At 42.1% G+C, this 16,000-nt stretch overlaps 1 protein-coding gene across 5 annotated transcripts in view; it reads left to right on the top strand.

The window, feature by feature from the left end:
- Window positions 1-3,170: 3,170 nt before the first annotated feature.
- The window catches only part of NOSTRIN (nitric oxide synthase trafficking), a 73,688-nt gene continuing 60,858 nt past the window's right edge, over window positions 3,171-16,000 (top strand). The window contains exons 1-4 of one of the 5 annotated variants that reach the window (XM_033423495.2): window positions 3,171-5,730; window positions 6,440-6,636; window positions 13,864-14,025; window positions 15,597-15,682. In XM_033423495.2, coding sequence (XP_033279386.1) covers window positions 13,912-14,025; window positions 15,597-15,682 — 200 coding nt within the window. In that variant the 5' untranslated portion in view covers window positions 3,171-5,730; window positions 6,440-6,636; window positions 13,864-13,911. Of the gene's footprint in view, window positions 5,731-6,439; window positions 6,637-13,863; window positions 14,026-15,596; window positions 15,683-16,000 lie in introns of those variants that run through there. The other 4 variants (XM_012532157.3, XM_004267264.4, XM_033423496.2 and 1 more) reach the window with 4 other exon arrangements.

A 16,000-nucleotide genomic window follows, 5' to 3' on the forward strand; every position in this document is an offset into this window, starting at 1 on the left:
AGGGATTGGAGTTTATTTGTCTTTGTGTCCCTCAGAGTGCCTGGATCAAAGAGGGGGCTACATCAGACCTCACTGAATGACTGAAAGAACGAATAGGCATCAATGAATTATCAGTCGTACAAGATGCTTCCGAGAAGCAAAAATGAAAGAAGTGGTGATTTTCAGGAGAACCATTTCAGAAGCATTGCGGGAGAAGCCGAATAAGGGGTTAAATAATTTGAGTAAGAGGACAACGGGAAGATTTTAAACAAGGACACAGAGGGCTGGTTGACTGAACCTAAGTTCTGAGTAAACCTGTTTATATACTGCGTGCCCTCAGTCTCAGGGATGAGCAACGGCTTTAAATAATTAGTTTATACTTCTGACTAGGTAATGCAAGCACATCATATAAAACTCTAAATGTGAAAAGGGAAATAGTAAAGCTCTTCCTCCTCTCCACACCCATCCCCCAGCTCCTAAGTTCCAGTTGCAGAAGGAATCAAGGTAAATAACCATGTGGAGTGCTTTTGTTTTCTAAGATTCTATCTCCATAACCTGGCAATGATTTATAGGAAATGACTATAAATCGATGATTTATAACGTAGAAGTATAACCATGCTGAAAAAGGCAAATAAATCCTGGGTGGCACTTTATTTACATAAGCAAAAATGCCAAACTCATACTGTGCCCTGGAGACAAGCAACCCTCTGCTTGACATTCCAGAGTGCATTTTAATTGGAATCTGTAAGTTTGGTCCTAGATGAGCTTAGGAAAATGTAAGTAATAGCACATGAATATTAACATAGGTGATCCAATGAAGATATAATGTAATTCAGACTAATCTGCATTTGTAAAATATTTTTCTTAGGCTTTTTTGGGGGGAAGTCAAGCCATAGATCACGGCTGTAGGATGACTTGATAATTAAGTTTTCATTTCCTAGAGTAAATTTACACTAATTTGTTTTATGCAAATTCATCTATTTGATTTCTCCTTTATTCTCCATTAGCACCTGGAGATTTTAAATTAATATATATGAAACTTGGACACGCACAACAATGAAAATTCAGCCCTAGCACACTGAATACAGGTTTGTATTTATAAAGTAAGTTAATTGTGACCATTTGGACTTTAATTTAAAAATTAGGTAATTTTTATGAAGTAGAAAGTGGTAAAAAAAAAAAAACCTATTTTGTGCAATTTTAAAAACCACAAGACAATTAGTACAAACTGAGCGTAAACAGTTACTTTAGATGCTACAAATTAGGCTGGCTGTTAACAATAACGATATCCGGGTGCCCGCCCCCCTACCCTTCCTCCACTCCTGCTATAGTTTAAAACACTCATTAGTGCTTCTAAATTAGACAGATTGTTTTTTTTTTCTCATCCTCAGGCTTTGGACATAGGTACATTTTTTTTTTTTTTAATGTATGCATTAAGGCAAGGCTTTAGAAATGTTTCTTCCAGGTTTGGAGAGATATGGAAATTAAGGAAACTAATCACTGCAGCAACCAGAGACTAAAAATAAAAGGTTGTTTAGTCAGAATGAGATTGCTTCTATAGTTCCCTCTGAGGGTGATTGGTGGAAGTGATGTCATGTCTTGTAAACACTGTCCGTGGCTCTCACGTGCTTAGAATGGCTGCAGAGATGGTACTGGTCCTCTGTCAGCTCAAACAGTCCAGGGAGCTGGGGCTTCGTCCAGGATTCAGGAAGCAGGATGTGTGAAGGCACAGTGAGGATGTGGCACGCTGGTGGCCAGCCTCTCTGCCTGACCCTCTAACCCCTGGAGCCCAGCAACCTGACCAAGCGCTCCTGCTTACTCTGTCGTCAGAAACAGAGGCCAGCAGCCCCAAGCCCAGATGCTGTCCCTTTATATTCTTCTTGCTGTAGATATGGTAAAAATTATCTCAGATGTTCTTGGCACACTTTGCAGAACTTGGCTTATTTTAGACTCCAGCTTTCTTAAATTTATTCTTAGCATTAGGCCACCCTTTGATTTTATCCTTGGTCCCAAGACTTTTCTTATCTCCTATGTATATATTTTTAACCAACAATTCTCCAAGAAAGGTCTCTAAGTGGCCCCTTGGGATTCTTCTGATTCCTTCTCAGTTTCCTGCTTGTCAAGGCCATTTTTAATCAGAGCAGTGGAGTCTCCCAAGGGCATTGGGCCCATTTCCCATTTTAGAGTTCCTGCCCGGTCATACTTATCTTTGCTCTCAGTGTTTTGAACTCTGCTTCCCAAGAGCTGAGGATATAGGCCTACCCATAAGCAACATTCTCTGTCTTGTGGATGGAGAGGAACTAGCTACCGGGGCCACTTTCTCAGAGTTGAATTCAATTAAGTGAAAACAATTATTTATTGGACATTTACTTTGCTCCACGTACTTTATATAAAGAGTTCACTGAGTAGAGTGGGAGGCAGACCATGAAAAGAATAATCGCGACACAATGGGGTAAATGAATCAAAAGAAGGGCAAGCCATGGATAACGATAGTACAAAGGCAAGAGTGTACTGTGTCTGGGGAAAATGACACAAGCTGGACTTTGGAGATAAACGAAAGCCCACGAAGGCCGCGTAAAGGTAGAAGGAATTCTAGGTAGAAGGAACCAGCATTACGCAAAGTCCTGAAGATATGAACTAACAAGGCCTGCTGTCACCATTTCACTTATTAGTTCTAACTTTTTAAAAGATTAAAGTTAGCATAATTGTCATCCTTTTAAAAAAGTGTTATTTGTCTTGTTTGTTTTCTAAAGCAATACATGTTTGTTTCAAATGTTAAAATTATAAAGAAATGTATGACCTAGAAAGGAGGAGTCCTCCACAGTCCCATCCTTCAGAGATATACTATTGTCTGCCTGGTGTATATCTGCCTGGATATTTTTTCTTATATAGGTACCAAACTACACTCATACTCATTCTTTTGCAGCCTGTTTCTAAGTATATACAACTAAATATTTTATATTCTATCCTCATTGTTTGGATCTGTTTTTTCCCAACATCCAGGTTGAGTGGCAGTGCAGCATAGTTATGAAACACGGAAGCACTGGAATTAGATGAATCCCAGCTCTCTTACTCCTAACTATGTGACCTTAGGTAAGTCACTTAACCATCTTGTGCCTCAGTTTTCCTATGTGTATTATAAGGATCTATACAGATCTATTGCAAATGATTGCTATGATGATTTTAAAAGTTAATATTTGCAAAGCACTTAGAATATCTTTACAAATATTACATATTGGCACATGGTAAGTCCTCTAAATGTGAGCCCATATTACCATAAGTTATTTAAGCAGGTCCCGACTGATGGATGTTTGCGCCATTTCCAATTCTTTGCATGCTTTGGCTACTAAAGAAACTTCAAGGCAAGTTTTGAACTGCCCTTAACCTCTGTTACACTTGGGGTCCTTCGTACTAACTTACTGGCGCCAACATCCGCTTACAGACACTCAGCAGATGTGTCCTCTTTGGCGGAACGTCCTCTTTGGCGGAAGCACACAAAGGGGTGGGTGGGTGGGAGGCGGCAAAGTGTCTTCCAGATCAGTCCGCTGCAGGTTTTCTTTCTGCAGAGAGGCCATGCCGGCAGGCAAATGCTGAGCACACACAGGGAAAGAAAGCAGGAAGACGAGGATCCGAATGATCGGACGGTAGGTCAAGCTGGAGGCCTGGACTGGAAAGAAGCCAGAGAATGAGTGCAAGCCGGGAACATGTGGCCAGAGACAAACCTGAAGTGAGAGAACTCAAAAGGATGCCTTGGGCACCAGCCTTTTGAAAGAAGTATAGTATACGTTCTTTGAGATGCTTCGCTATATATAGTTCTCATCAACCTGTAGATACAAACGAGGTGATGTTAATATCAATTCCAGAACTATAAGCTCTTCCCCCTTTTGCGCACACAGGAACTCACTTTCCTCCTCCCAGTCTCCCTGGGCCATTTCTGGGAGTCAGAGATTGGGGATTCTCATATGCTCAAGGACAAACCTCCTTGCCAAGGTGCCTCACCAGCCACAGCCTCAGGTGCTGCAGCCACCTTGGAGAACCTGCTCTGCTACTTCGTCCCCACCCCTACCCTCCACAGCGGGGGAGGTGTGCGTGGCAGAGTATGTGTAAGATGGGATGCGGGGTCAGAGGGGAGAATGACCCTATCTCCAAATCTGTGTCTAGAGTCTGTCGTGAACTTAACTCCCCTCATTTCTCTCCCTGACCTCAATCTGCTGAAGTTCCAGACAAGTCGCCTGAGGCTGAATTGAAGAAAGGGAAAGGCTGACATACTTCAGCCATCCCCCTCCGGTGTCCTATCTGCTTTATCTCTCGAGTCACTGAAGAACAAATATTAACTGATGATTGCAGTGGGTTGAATGTAAAAGAAATCCCAATTCTCTGCCCCTTTCTGTGTGTGTGCCCTTTGCAATGAGACACTCAGCTCCTCCCATTAAGGACAGGAATCTCCCACAGCCCCTTGAATTTGGGCTGGCCTGTGACTGGCTCTGGTCAGCTGAATGAGGCCGAGGTGATGGTGTGTCGGTTCCACGCCTGCACCTCGAGAGGCCTGAGCACTTCCATTCACTCTCTTGGTTCCTCAACACGCCCTAGAACAGCCTGGCTTAGATTTCAGGCTGAGGAAGGCTCGCCTCAGCTCGCAGCCAGCCACCCGACCAGCAGACCCCAGAAGAGCCGCCCTGCCAAGATCAAGAGACATTTGTAGATGACCTGCTTTCGCAAGAGTAGGGCCAGGGAGACCCAACGAATCACCCAACTAAACCACACACTTGCGAACCAAATAAAGTCATGTGAAGCCACTGGGTTTTCTGTTTATTACACAGCATTACTGTGACAAGAGGTGACTGATACAGCCCTCTTTCTAACCTCCAAAATCAAGGTTTTGTTGCAGATTCCAACACCCTTCTGAGAAGCTCAACAAATAGCCAAACTCTGATTCTCAGTATGAATTCAGCCAGGACCCCCTGCTGCCTGTACAACGGTCTGTGGGAGGAATACTGTAGTAAGATGGAGTTACTTCAATTTCTCCAAGAGGACAAAGGGAAAGCTAGTTAGCCTGCTGGGAGAGACACACATGAGGAGTATGGGTGTGAGCATGTCCTACCAACCTCCCAGAGGGCCACAGAGACCACAGTAAGCTTGGTGTCATGGCATTTCTCGTGGGGTTGGCAAGGGAGGCCAGTCTCCCCATTCTGAACTGAGTTGGGCCTGATCTGAGACCAAGCGCATCAGGAATTGGGGGAAGACACGGAGCTGCCCCAGGCCCTGGATCCAAGGCACCAGCCAAGTCTATCTACCATCTCTGAAGGCAAGGAAGCCCTCCAGTGGGACATATCTGGAGTGACATATTACTAACCTCACTTTACAATCTGTCGATAGCTACGGCTCCACGTGGTAACCTACAGTGATAACGTTCCTTTGCAGAAGCTCAGGGGAGAACCTTGTTAAGTGTGTGAATGGTGATCCCTGACTAAAGACCCCTCCCTCAGATTACAGGGCAAGTCCTCCTCCCTCATTGTCTCTCCCTCTTCCTGTGTTATTTCCAGGGACTGTGAATGGAACTTGCACATCAAGGGCAAACGGGTGGAGTCTGAGTCACCTGGGCAGCTCTGGAGTGTTCCCCTGGGCTGTGTGGATGGAGCTCCTTCTGGGCTGGGGACCTGTCTGCCGGCAGCGCAAAGCTGCCCACAGACCAGCTCTCACAAGGCAACAGGCCATTGGCTGGAAATCTCAGGATTGACCCCTGGGCCACAGGTGCAGAGAAAGCAATAAAAAATAAGTTGCTGATGGCTGATTTCCGGTTCTGTTTATCCTTTTGAGTGATTTTTAAACATGAGGTTGAACATAGAAAAATCCTCCTTGACCTGATACCTTAGCCTCTTGGTCCTCTTGGGACAGTAGTGAGGGTTCTGTTGTGTTAGGCCCCTCGAGGTAGTTAATGTATGCCTGCTCCCTGATAGCCTTTTCTGGACATTTTCCACTATAGTCGTGGTTATATAGGGGTGGTCTTAGTTGTTTGGTACCCTGGCCCTGGGGTGATTTGGGGCAGGGGGACTCTTGGCTTGGTGTGTGAGAGGTAGATAAGGGAAGTGATTGGGGGTCTGAGCTCTGGAGGGTTGGATCGCATATCAAAGCCATGCTTATAAGCTAGTTGTCTACTATCTCTAGGAATTAGCTAACCCTGGAAGGAGCAGTCCCTCCTCCCCAACCCAAAAGACCCCAGTGTGTCACAGCAACTGAAAATACAGAAAATAAAAACAAGGTGAATATGGCAAGCTGAGAGAATCCCTCTACTCTCAGCCCTGAGTGACTGAGTTACCAGGAACGCTTTATAACCTCTGGGATTTCTTTCAAGGCCACGCAGTTCAGGACACAGTATTCTGACCCCCTAAGTATTTACAGGAGTCATTCTCACCATCTCACTCCAGCTCTCTTGACCCGGAGCCATTCTTTGCTTTTTCAGAAAACAAACGGGATTAAAGTCCAGGGCTGGGACTTCCTCCTTGGGGTGTTTGACAAGGACTGACGTACTCTAGGTCCTTTGAATCCCGGAAGTCCAGGACACACCCAACCTTTGGTGCAGCATCCTGTATGCTGGAGCATAGCTAAAAGGACTGAAGCAAACATCTCACCATGAGGGACCCACTGACAGATTGTTCGGTGAGTAGCTCAGTGTGGTTTGCCTGTGTGTGAGAGGGCGGCTGAAGAGTAGATTTATGTATTAATGGATTTGAACTTAAGAAATTTGGGACACTCAGAAGCCAAACATGTTTAGATATTGGCACTGGTACAAAAGTCTGTGGTTTTTCTTTGGTTCAATTTAAAACAGAGCTCTTTCTAGCAAATGACAGGGCAGGTAATTGTCATCTTTTATTCTCACATGCTTGAAAAAACTTTGAGTGTATGTAGCATTATATTTGCATGCAGATGGTGGCTGTTTGGGAAACATTCTTCAAATGTATGCCAGTGGTGCCAATATCGTGCATACTGTAGACACACAAATGCGCAGAATATCTGCAGCTAGTTTGGGGCTCTGGGAATGAAGTCAGGATGCAAGGGTTTTGCGTATTTTCCCATATCATTTAGAGCCCAGAACTGCAAGGGCCGAGGGAGGAAGTACAGGCTCCGCGCTCTGTCCGCCCTGCGGTGGTCCTCGGACACGTTTACCAGCGTGTTTGTTTCAATCCTGGGAGCGTACCAAAAATAGAAGGGTGGTCAAGTTGTGAGGTCGTTAGCCGCAAGAGCAGAGATGTAATTTAGGAAATGAGGAGCAATTAAAATGGAGGGGGGAGGAAATAAAGTAATCAAAGATTGTCAGTGTGTTATCCCAAGAAATGGTGCCAAAAAACTAAAACTGGTGACATCAGAAGCAAGGGGTTGCATTCATCCTTCAAGTATTTTATTAAAAACAAACAAACAAAAAAAAAACGTGGAGAAGCAGATAAACAGGGGCTGCCATAAACCCATAAAGAAAAAGATCAACAGAGAATTATTGGTTTCGTTTGTGTTTATTCAGTGGATGTGGAAAGCACAGGCTTAGCAAAGATGAAACTGTATCCACCATCCCGCAGAATGAGTTCGGGAATCAGACGAGCTAAATGAGATAAAGTCATGGTGGCTAGTGATATTAATAATGACAGCGTAGTAGCAGGCTCTGCCTACTTTTACTTTTTAAAAACACAATAGTCTCAGAGGCAAAAAATATACAAATCAATTTTCACTGCAAAGTAAAGGAGCTGTTACAGTGGGGGATTCCTGGACTGAATGTCAATATTATGACATAGTCTGAGTGTGTTTCGTGTTTGGTAATTGCAATCATTGTTGCTTTTGTTGTGGTCATCCATTTACAATGCTTGGTGTCAGTTTATTTATGTCTTGTCTTGTAAAAAAAAAAAAAGTCTGCCTGCCGCAACTAAGACCTGGTGCAACCTAAATAAATAAATATTTTTAAAAATGGTAGGAAAAAAAAACCACACACAATAGTCACATGTGTCTAAGGTAAAAAGAAATTCCAACAATATGGTTGTATACAGATTTTAAGGGCAAAACCTCCTCCATTTGATTTCCTCCACCCCAATCTTATCTCTATTGGTAAGCTAACAGATAACTTTTCAAAAAGTCTTTTCTATTTATGTATTTGTTTATTTTTCACTCCTTGCATGTGCTCCCTTACCAAAATGTTGACTCCTCTCCTTTCTCCTGATAGGTTAGCGATAATGTTTTTGTATAGGGTGGGTGAGTGGGACGGGGATGGGATAAGTGGAAGCAAAACCTTGGCACCAACGGTCACCAAAGAAGAAATCAAGACCAAGGGAAGAGTGAGATAGTGGAGAGGAAAACTGAAGCCAGGATAAGTTAAAACAAAAACAGAAACTAAAAACCAAAAGCCTAATATCCCTTTCTAAGGCTGACTTCAGACCTGGACCTAGGAGAAATACTTCCTTTGAGCAGCTCCCAAGACAACCCATCACCATATCTCTACGTCAGCTTAATGCTCCCTCCCTGACATGTGGAGCCCTTTTTCCTGTGCTTAACTATTGCCCCAAGGACTCCTGTCCTTGTCCCCAAACTTGAAAGTCATCTTTCTGGGCCCACTGCCACCAAACGTAGTCGAGAGTGGGAGGATATTCCTTCAGCCAGGGTTTCTGAATCCTCTGAAGTCACAGAATCTTTATTTATTTGCAATTGTTTCATCTTCAGCAAGTGTTCAAGTTGATTTCCTGGTGCAGTCCTAGTTTGCGCTTGGGCAACAAGGCTGTGTGAAGATGAGGCTGCAATTTGGCAACAGAATAAAACAAGGGAGTGGACTGCAAAAGAATGCTTCATGAAACAGGTAGTTTCATGAAGAAACCAAAAAGAACGCAAAGCTTTAACTTTCTGCAAAATATTCCATTTCATGAGTCCCTAGGGTTACACGGAACACAACCAATTCATCAAGCCTTAGCTTAGCTACAGTTCTTAACTTGGTCTACCCCAGCGGATCCACATATGGAAACAGTGGTTTGTGTGACCTTCGATGGGAAAAGCATGACCTATTTATTTGTGTTAGTTTCTAACTGCAATTTAGAATTTCCTCCAATTTTGGATATAAGCAGCAAGCCCTAGTACAACTGCAGCGTCTGTGACTTTGTAACTAATAAAAATCACTTATATTTTTATATAACATTACATTTGTTTACAGATATCTAGAAATACTATTTACTCACACTCAGTGTGACTTAGAAATTTGGGTAAATCTTAAGACTCATTATTTAGTATGTTAATTAAAAAGCATATAAAATATGATTTAAAATTATATTTTATAAAACACGTATCAATGTAATTAGTTTCCTTTATAATCCTGTTATTTTGTTTTATGCATTTGAAAATATTTTTCTGAGTAAAATACGTCTCACCAGACTCCAGAAAAAATTTAAAAACTTCTTCTTTTATGTCATGCTCCAATGAGTAAGATAAGCTGATAGCTGGGCCATTCTACCTCAAAGAGCTGGGTTAGTGTCTATGCACAAATTATCAGTCACCAGGGTAGCACACAAGATTGCTTGAATGCTGTGTAGGACTTTTAACTAATCTCGAGAAAGTCAGAACTTATTTGAAGGAGATTTTTTTAAGTTCTCTTTTTGAAAAAGAGAAGAATTGGCTCTGGGCCTTGATGCCTCAATGCCTGTGAGCTTAGCTTCTAATCCTCAAAATATGCCAAAGGAAATCATTTACAAATCCATGTGCAAGGAAACAGGATCAGATCATCTCCAAATGAAATAATCTAATCATTAAAAAAAAAAAATAGCACCTTCCTAAGAAACAACGCCATAGAAATCAAGGGCAAATAATTAACTATAAGCAAGGTTTTCCTTTTACTCACTCCTTCAGTATCCAGGTAGGGAGCTGTCAAAGCAGGCTTCCCTGGGTCCACATAGTCAGCCTCTTCTCTTAACTTCATCAGCTGTCGAAACAGTACTCTGGGGCTGCTCCTTCAGCCTGGTTCAGACGCCAACCCGAGCATCCCATTTCAGTGGCTCAGCCTGGGTCCAAAGATATTAACTGGCACTAATATAAAAGACGGTGGGGCAATGGTCCATGGCTCCTGAGGGGTTCTGGGACACTGCAGAGATAAGGAGGCAGCTTGGGTCTGGCTTGGATGTCGGCCCACAGCATCCCCAGTGTGCATCTGTGAGATGTGTGATGTACCATTTCACATTTTGTGGGCCTCTGTTTCCTCATCTGTAAAGTAAGAGGGGGAGAGGATGAAGTAGACTATGTTCTTTAATGTGTCTCACAATCTATGACAGCCTGCCATGGAGATTCTAAATATTACCTAGGTGCCTAATAAATACAATTTCTTAGTTTACAAAAGCAGTACTTAGAAATAGTACACCACATGAAATCAGTAGCACAGGGCCTGGCATGTGAAAGGCATCCAACAAAAGCTTATTTGATTAACATTAAGTAGAATATCATGGTTTGTTTAACACTATGAGGGTCATCATTACTCCCTGCCCACCAAAAAAAAAAAAAGCAAACTTTTCATACTTGCACCTAGAATGAAAATGGATTTTTCTAGAGTAATTGAATTTAACCTTCTTAATCATTCAGATCATGGAAAGTCAGAAAGAGCAGCTAGGCCAAGGTTGAGAAAGTGAATTTTTTGTTGTTCACAAGACCTCTGTCTAATCATTTCATGTGCCAATTGCCTAGGTTACTAAGTTTTTTCGTAACGATAATATTTATCTGACAGAATTTGCTTATAAGTGCTGGGCAGAAGCATTTTCTTAATGGCAGAATGGGACATCTCTGTGTACATTAGTTATCTACCTGAAGGGATTTTTAGATTCTCAGAAAGATCCCACATATTTCTCCACCAGCCTGCAATCCCTTTATCAGGGAACAAAAAAACATGTCGTTTTTTCCTAGTACTTAATGACGTTATGGAAAAGTAGCATGTTAATATAAATTCAAATGGAGATGTAAGATCAACAGTAGGTTCTTTCCTGGAATGAATATTTGGTAGGGGGTGGGGTATTCAAAAGCTCAGTAGGTGGGAAAAAAAACAGGAAAAATTCATCTTCCACGACTCTGAGTAGAGCAAAGCCTTCTGTGCTGGTTGATGACATTGGCGAGCGATCTGCCCTGCTCATAATACTGAAAGGTAATACCACTCTGAGTACACTTAATGTGATTATACTGATTAGCTCTTTATAAATATACTTATTTCTAATAGATTCTCTAGTTGATTTGCTCACTTAACATTTCTAATCACAGTTCTGTCTCTAACTAATGAGGTTATCTTTTGCTGTTACGGCCTTAACTATAAAATAAGAGGATTGGACTTTAGTGGTTTCCAAACTGTGCTCCATGGAATCCCTTCAGAGCCCCTGTGCTGGGTGAGAGTGGGGTGGGGAAGAAAGATGGGAGAGGAGAAGGAGAGCCAAAGCCAACGTCAAGAGACTTCATCCCCTCAAAGCAGATAAGTTCTAAGATTTTCTGATTACACACACACACACACACACACACACACACACACACACACGCACTGGATGAGATGGTCTCTGGGGTCTGCTTTGATGTTTATGCAAGTCTGCTTTTGCAAGACAGATTTTGTCTTCAAGTCTGAGTAGATGGCACAAGATGAAAGGTACAGAATCATTGCATCAAAAAAGGGGTTATGCTGAAATAATGGAACTATTCTTAGTCACTCTTTTATTTATGGATATCACCTTTACCTCAGTCTGGATCAGGGTTTGTCATGGAGTGTCCAGTACATTATATGTAGAGTCAACGATAAAGATTCTCCCCATTGCTGTAATAAGCAGAACGTCCCACTCTTATCTGATCATTGAGTTAACAACAACATAATGTATCGAAGAACTTCCTGACTTGTGTGTACCTGGGCACACAAGTGCCCAGGGGTCTGGGGGATGAGTTACAGGGTGGGTGTAGCTGGGGGGCTGAGCTCATGGGCCAGTTGCCTCTATCTTGAACAAATTTGTCCATTTACCACATTGTTTCAGTACAAATATCATTTTCCATGTATATCATGATGTGAAAAAATTAGGAAGTTAGAAAGTACTAGCCTATTAAATGACAGGAAAATCCTTCCAAAATCCAAAACTGGGAGCCCCAGGGGCAACTGATGCCATAAGATGTGCTTCTTGCTTAAAAAAGATTCTTGCTTAAAAAAGTTGAATCTGAATGCCTTAGGGAAAGACAGGTGGTCTCCATACTGCCACAGCTCACCCACTCTCCTCTAAAAGCAACCGAGTTTTGAATCATTGGTTTATAAACTTTCCAGGCTTTCTGGCTTCCTAGAATTAGTCCTGTGGAGATAGTATTTTAAAAATGTGTCTTGGAGAGTTTTGATGGCTTGATAAGTTCGGGAAATGCAGTAGCCCCTGCAGCCCCAGGACAGGGAAAAATTCTCAACTGGTTCTGCTCATTTCCACTTTGGTTAGGGGCAAGTTTTCCCCTACCTTCCTCATCCTCATACATGGTATCTGAGGCACCCTATTCTTTCCCCAGGACTATTGGATGCAAATCGCCTCTTCTGGTGATGGTGGGCTGATGGGGGTCCGTGTCCTAAGACAGCTCATCTCAGAGTCCCTTCCCTCCCCTCCTAGTTTTTCTGATGGGAGTTTCTTCTCTCCGCTGCTCGGAAGGCATCCTTCCATCCAACTCTCTGCTTTGTCTTCTCCCAGCCCCAGCCTTACAGTGTTTGAGAACAGAAAAATTCACTTTGCAAGCATGTATCCAAATCTTTCTCTCCTGCACATGGCCCCCTGATGTTTTTGTTGGGTCTTTGTTTCTGTTTTGGTGTAAGCTGGAGAGAGAAACAGGTAAGACACTATTTTAAAAGATAGCTTAATAGTGTGTAATACTGTGAGATATTTCTAAGTAAATAAGAATGCTACAGGACCTATAAAGAAAACCATAAAATTTTATTGAACATGAAATAAGATTTGAACAAATGAAAAGACTTACTATGCCCGTGGGTGGGAAGTCTAAATACCATAAAAAAGTTAATTTCCTCAAATTGAGATATATAGATGTAATGCGATTCCACTTAGGATCTCAACAGGGATTTTTTAAATTGTAATTAGATAAATGTTGATACAGAAGAACAAATGTGCAAAAATAGTCAAAGAAATTATTAAAAGGAAAAATTGTTATTTAAAAAGAGCAGAAGCAAAGTGTCAATATCTCTGTAACTTTGGTAGTGAGAATATAATGTGTATCATAATTATTGTTTGTATCATTCTTATTTATAAAACATAAAAATGTTTCATGATTTAAAATAAAAAGTTAAAAGACTGTGTATGAGTTAGAACTATGTTTACCTGCATATTTAGAAAACCCAAAATAAAAGTGGCTTAAAAAAGCCTACTGTTATATTTCTCTCATACATAAAATAAGTCCCAAAGTAGAGAGTTGGGGGCTTCTGTGGTGGCCCCCAGGGCATCAGGGACCCAGGCTCTTTCTCGCTTTCTGATCTAAGGTCTTAGCATGTGGCATCCATCCTCAAGATCACCTTACGGCATCAGCTGTCATTTTAAGTCCAGGTTTCAGGAGAAAGGAGGAAGGAATTTTCACTAAAACCCAACACAAAACTTTCACCCATACCTCTTTGGGAAGCATTTAGTCACATGGCTACTACAGCTACGGGTGAGAGGGGCTGAGAAATGACTTTATTCCAAGGGCATGTGCCTGCCCAACATGTCTCTATTTTCTTCTCATGATACCTACGTGTGTTTTATTGGATGTTATTTGGTGTTATGGGAAGAAAATGAAAGACTTAAGGGACAATTTAGTGAAAGTGTTTAGGTAACAAAGGAATAAACAAAAAAGCTAAACAATTTAAAAATGCTTACCAAACTCTTCCATTGTACTTGTAAGGGGAGGAAGGAGGCCTGAAAGTATCACATCATTCATAGATGACAACTTATGTTTGTGGAAATAAAAATGAGAAAGCTTGGTTGCCCAATAGTGATTTTACTCTCATGGCTTAGAGGAGAATCATTTCTTCATGACGGAGGCTACACTTGGATTGCACTACAGGTATGTTTTGCTTGCTTGGCAAAGAGTTGAAAATTTTGTGAATTGTTTGCTGCAAAATTTTAAAAGTTATGTTTCAGATACCAATCCTCATTTCAGCTTTTTTGCACAAAAAAAGCTGGTCCATGATCCAGAGTTGTTGTGGCAGCCGTCTCTCCAGTTCACTGTCCCCACCCTGCGCCTCCCTCATCCAGGTGCCTATAGGCACCGAATTTTTGCAAACCTTGCTTTAGGAGTTAACAATGTCCTTCTAAAGAGCTTTGCCCTGTCACAGTTGTGTTTGTGTCCCAGCCAGTTTCAATGAAGCCGTTTGCTCCTATTGTGTGTCTACCAAATCCTGTCATGGCTTTCTGTGTTAAATTCAGGGGAAAGTTAAACTACTGCATAAAGAGGAAAAGATTTGGTATCTATAGGATTATGTTTCTACGTCCTAGGTATTGGTTGGTTCCACCCCTGAAGGTAGGGACCTGGCTTAGGTCATTTCTTTAGGTCTTTCTACCTCTGTGCCCTATGTCCTCTTTACTACTCTGCTAGCTGCTTACTCCAGGTGCTATAGCTGAAAGGTTGCCTCAGCTCTGAGGATTCATATAATGGGAACATGCCTGCCCTATAGTAGGTGCTCAGGAAGTGTGAGTTTCCCTCCCTTTCCCCTTCTCAACAAGTGACCAGCACCATGCCCGAGACATTGGAGGGCTGGAAGAGGCTGGCTCATTGTATGAACAAAGAGCCACCACACGGCACTCAGTCTACGCAGAAGTTGCGTCCTCTTGTGTACAATCTTATTTTGAAAAATGTGATGGGCTATCGCATCTCCCAGATGGAAACGTTGAGACAGTGTGTTTGAGACTTGATCGCCTCACTCATCCACTCTGTGTCAGGGGAGCAGCAGAATCAATTTTCACTTGCCCTCTCCACCTGGGCACTTAAAATCTATTGTCATCAATGTCTAGCCTTACCAATACAATTTTCAGAATAACATTGTGGAGTTCGAAGTCACATGACAAAATCTTTTGACTGATTTTTGTGTCTACAGGCTAAATTCATATATAGATACATTTATAAGGTTTGGTTCAACCAAAATGTTCAACTCATTATTATAACATTCTTATTACTAGAGTTAAATGAGACATAGAGGGGCCTAGGAGAAATTTTATTACCAAATTATTCACTTACATTTTCTATCTCAGCCAAGAAGTACTCACTTTAATGGTTCAGGGTTTGTCATGAGGTCCAGGGATAGTATTTTGGAATTTGTGGGGAATATTTCAGAATGTACTTTTAGCCTTCCTGGGAATAATAGGGGTGACAGGAATCCAAATGTACCCCACTGTTGAACTGTTTGCATTTGGCCTAGGAAGAGACAGGTAGACCAGCTTTATTTTTAAAAAGTTCTCCAGGATCTTTCACATCCACGCAGAAGAGACTTCATCTTTATTTTAAGAACTCACCCAAAAGGTGTGCATTCTGTAGCTGCGTGATCATTTACAACGACAGTCATCATCACAGCACCGTTCTGAATTTATAGGAGTTCCATCTTTGGAAGTGCTCATAAACCTTCTGTGCATCTTTTTCAGTATAATAAAGTATACAAGAACCTAAAGGAGTTTTCTCAAAATGGAGAAGATTTCTGCAAGCAGATCACATCCATTCTTCAGCAAAGGTACAAAATGCATGTTTGCACGAAGCAGTTCTCCCTCTTTAGTTGCAGCAAGCGATATAAGTGGAGGAGTGATTACAGCTGTCCTACTTTCCAGAACACAGCGTTATATTTTGGTACTTGAGAAATTGCTTTGAAGAGTGATTCTCTGTTATTGCACATTTATCATTGGGGCACCATAAGAATCAGGAAACAGGGCTTCCCTGGTGGCGCAGTGGTTGGGAGTCCGCCTGCCGATGCAGGGGACACGGGTTCGTGCCCCGGTCCGGGAAGATCCCACGTGCCGCGGAGCGGCTGGGCCCGTGAGCCATGGCGTCCAGA

The sequence above is a fragment of the Orcinus orca genome, chromosome 7, assembly GCF_937001465.1.
Source record: "Orcinus orca chromosome 7, mOrcOrc1.1, whole genome shotgun sequence".
NCBI lineage: Eukaryota > Metazoa > Chordata > Mammalia > Artiodactyla > Delphinidae > Orcinus > Orcinus orca.